General features: G+C 39.7%; 1 protein-coding gene across 1 annotated transcript; it reads right to left on the reverse strand.

The window, feature by feature from the left end:
- Window positions 1–492: 492 nt before the first annotated feature.
- Window positions 493–1,428, reverse strand: LOC122482792 (olfactory receptor 5M8). Its single transcript, XM_043579087.1, has one exon. The coding sequence runs from the start codon at window positions 1,423–1,425 to the stop codon at window positions 493–495; it is 933 nt and encodes a 310-aa protein (XP_043435022.1). The 5' UTR covers window positions 1,426–1,428.
- Between the last annotated feature and the right edge of the window lie 214 nt (window positions 1,429–1,642).

Genomic DNA, 1,642 nt, shown 5'->3' on the forward strand with positions numbered 1-1,642 from the left:
GTGGAGGACACTTTCCGTGTTTCCTCACTCAAGAACCCATGTTTAAAACTTACATTGTAAATATTGCTGGTCACCCTGGCAAACAAAACAAAACAAAACAAAAACGCTGAAAGATTTTCTCACAATTGAATGCTCAACTGAGAAGGGACACATATGAATTCTAATAAATTCTAATAAAACTCATGGTCCAGAAATAGTCACACCCTTCTACCTAAATCCAAAACAGAGAAATGTAATGCTACCATGTGTTCAATAAAGCAAAGAAATTGAAATAACTAGTAAGAAAAATGAATGGCAAGTACAAACACACAAACTTTTGTAATGGAAATTGTACTATTTGTGCTTGGATTTTTAAAAAATTATTAAAACTTCTGAAAATGTAATGTTCCCCCTTTGCTGTACCCTATTTCTCATTCCATCATCAATTCCATCCTGTAACTACAGAAAAAAAGGTTGAGAAAAAATTGCGACCCCAAAGAATAGTGATAGCTTTTAAGAAAATCTTTTTTTTCTTAACTCTTTGGTTAATGCTTCTTTCACGTCTTTATTCCTAAGGCTATAAATCATGGGGTTCAACATGGGAATTACCGTTGTATAAAATACAGCAACCATTTTTCCCTGTTCCACAGATTCCTTTGAAGGGGGTCTAAGATACATGAAGAAAAGAGTTGCATAGAATATGGTGACAGCTATCAGATGGGAGCCACAGGTGGAAAAAGCTTTGTGCCTGCCTTCTGTGGAACGAATCCTCAGGATAGCAGGAAAAATATAAAGGTAGGAAATCAGGATGATGAGGAGAGAAAAGGAGAGGTTACATCCAGCCACAACAAACATGGACAGCTCTTTGTTGGAAGTGTCAGAACAAGCCAGCTTAATCAGTGGTGGGTCAGCACAGTAGAAGTGGTTAATTTCATTGGGGCCACAGAAGGCTAGGTTGTAAGTCCACATGGTTTCCATGAGGCCAGTGAGCGCTCCATACACATAAGGCCCGGTGATGAGGGATGTGCACACACTCTTGGACATCTTGCTGCCATAAAGCAGAGGGTTGCAGATGGCCATGTACCGATCAAAGGCCATCACAGCCAGGATGTAGATCTCCACGTGGACCAAGGCAATAAAAAAGTAACACTGCACCAGACATGCAGGGTAAGAAATAGTTTTCTTCTCCGACAAGAAAATCTCCAGCATCTTTGGAGTCACATTGGAAGAGAAACACAGATCCACAAAGGATAAGTGGCTCAGAAAAAAGTACATGGGTTTGTGCAGCCGGGCATTGACCTGGATGAGTACAATCATGCCAAGATTCCCTGCGACTGTGGCCGTGTAAATGGCCAGAAACAGCAGGAAGAGGAGAATCTGTAATTCCAGGTGACTGGTCAGTCCAAGAAGAATGAACTCATTCACTGAGGTGAAATTTCTTCTCATAATTTCCTTCAACAGGACATGAGAACTTTGGGTCAGTACAGAACATTTTTTAAAGGTAAAAAAAATAATATTTTCTTAGAACGACATTTTGGATTTTTTACATGCTTTTTCTCTCCCTTTCTATGACTTTTGGCCCCAGGAGACACTAGAAATAGTGGTTTAATTGAAACAGTATCCAATTAAATCTTAGCAAACACACTTAAACCTCGGGGTCCCA

Source organism: Prionailurus bengalensis, chromosome D1 (genome assembly GCF_016509475.1).
Source record: "Prionailurus bengalensis isolate Pbe53 chromosome D1, Fcat_Pben_1.1_paternal_pri, whole genome shotgun sequence".
NCBI classification, from domain to species: Eukaryota; Metazoa; Chordata; class Mammalia; order Carnivora; family Felidae; genus Prionailurus; species Prionailurus bengalensis.

Coding starts and splice junctions, on each gene's coding strand:
- LOC122482792 (XM_043579087.1), bottom strand. CDS start 1,425: ATGAGAAGAAATTTCACCTCAGTGAATGAGTTCATTCTTCTTGGACTG.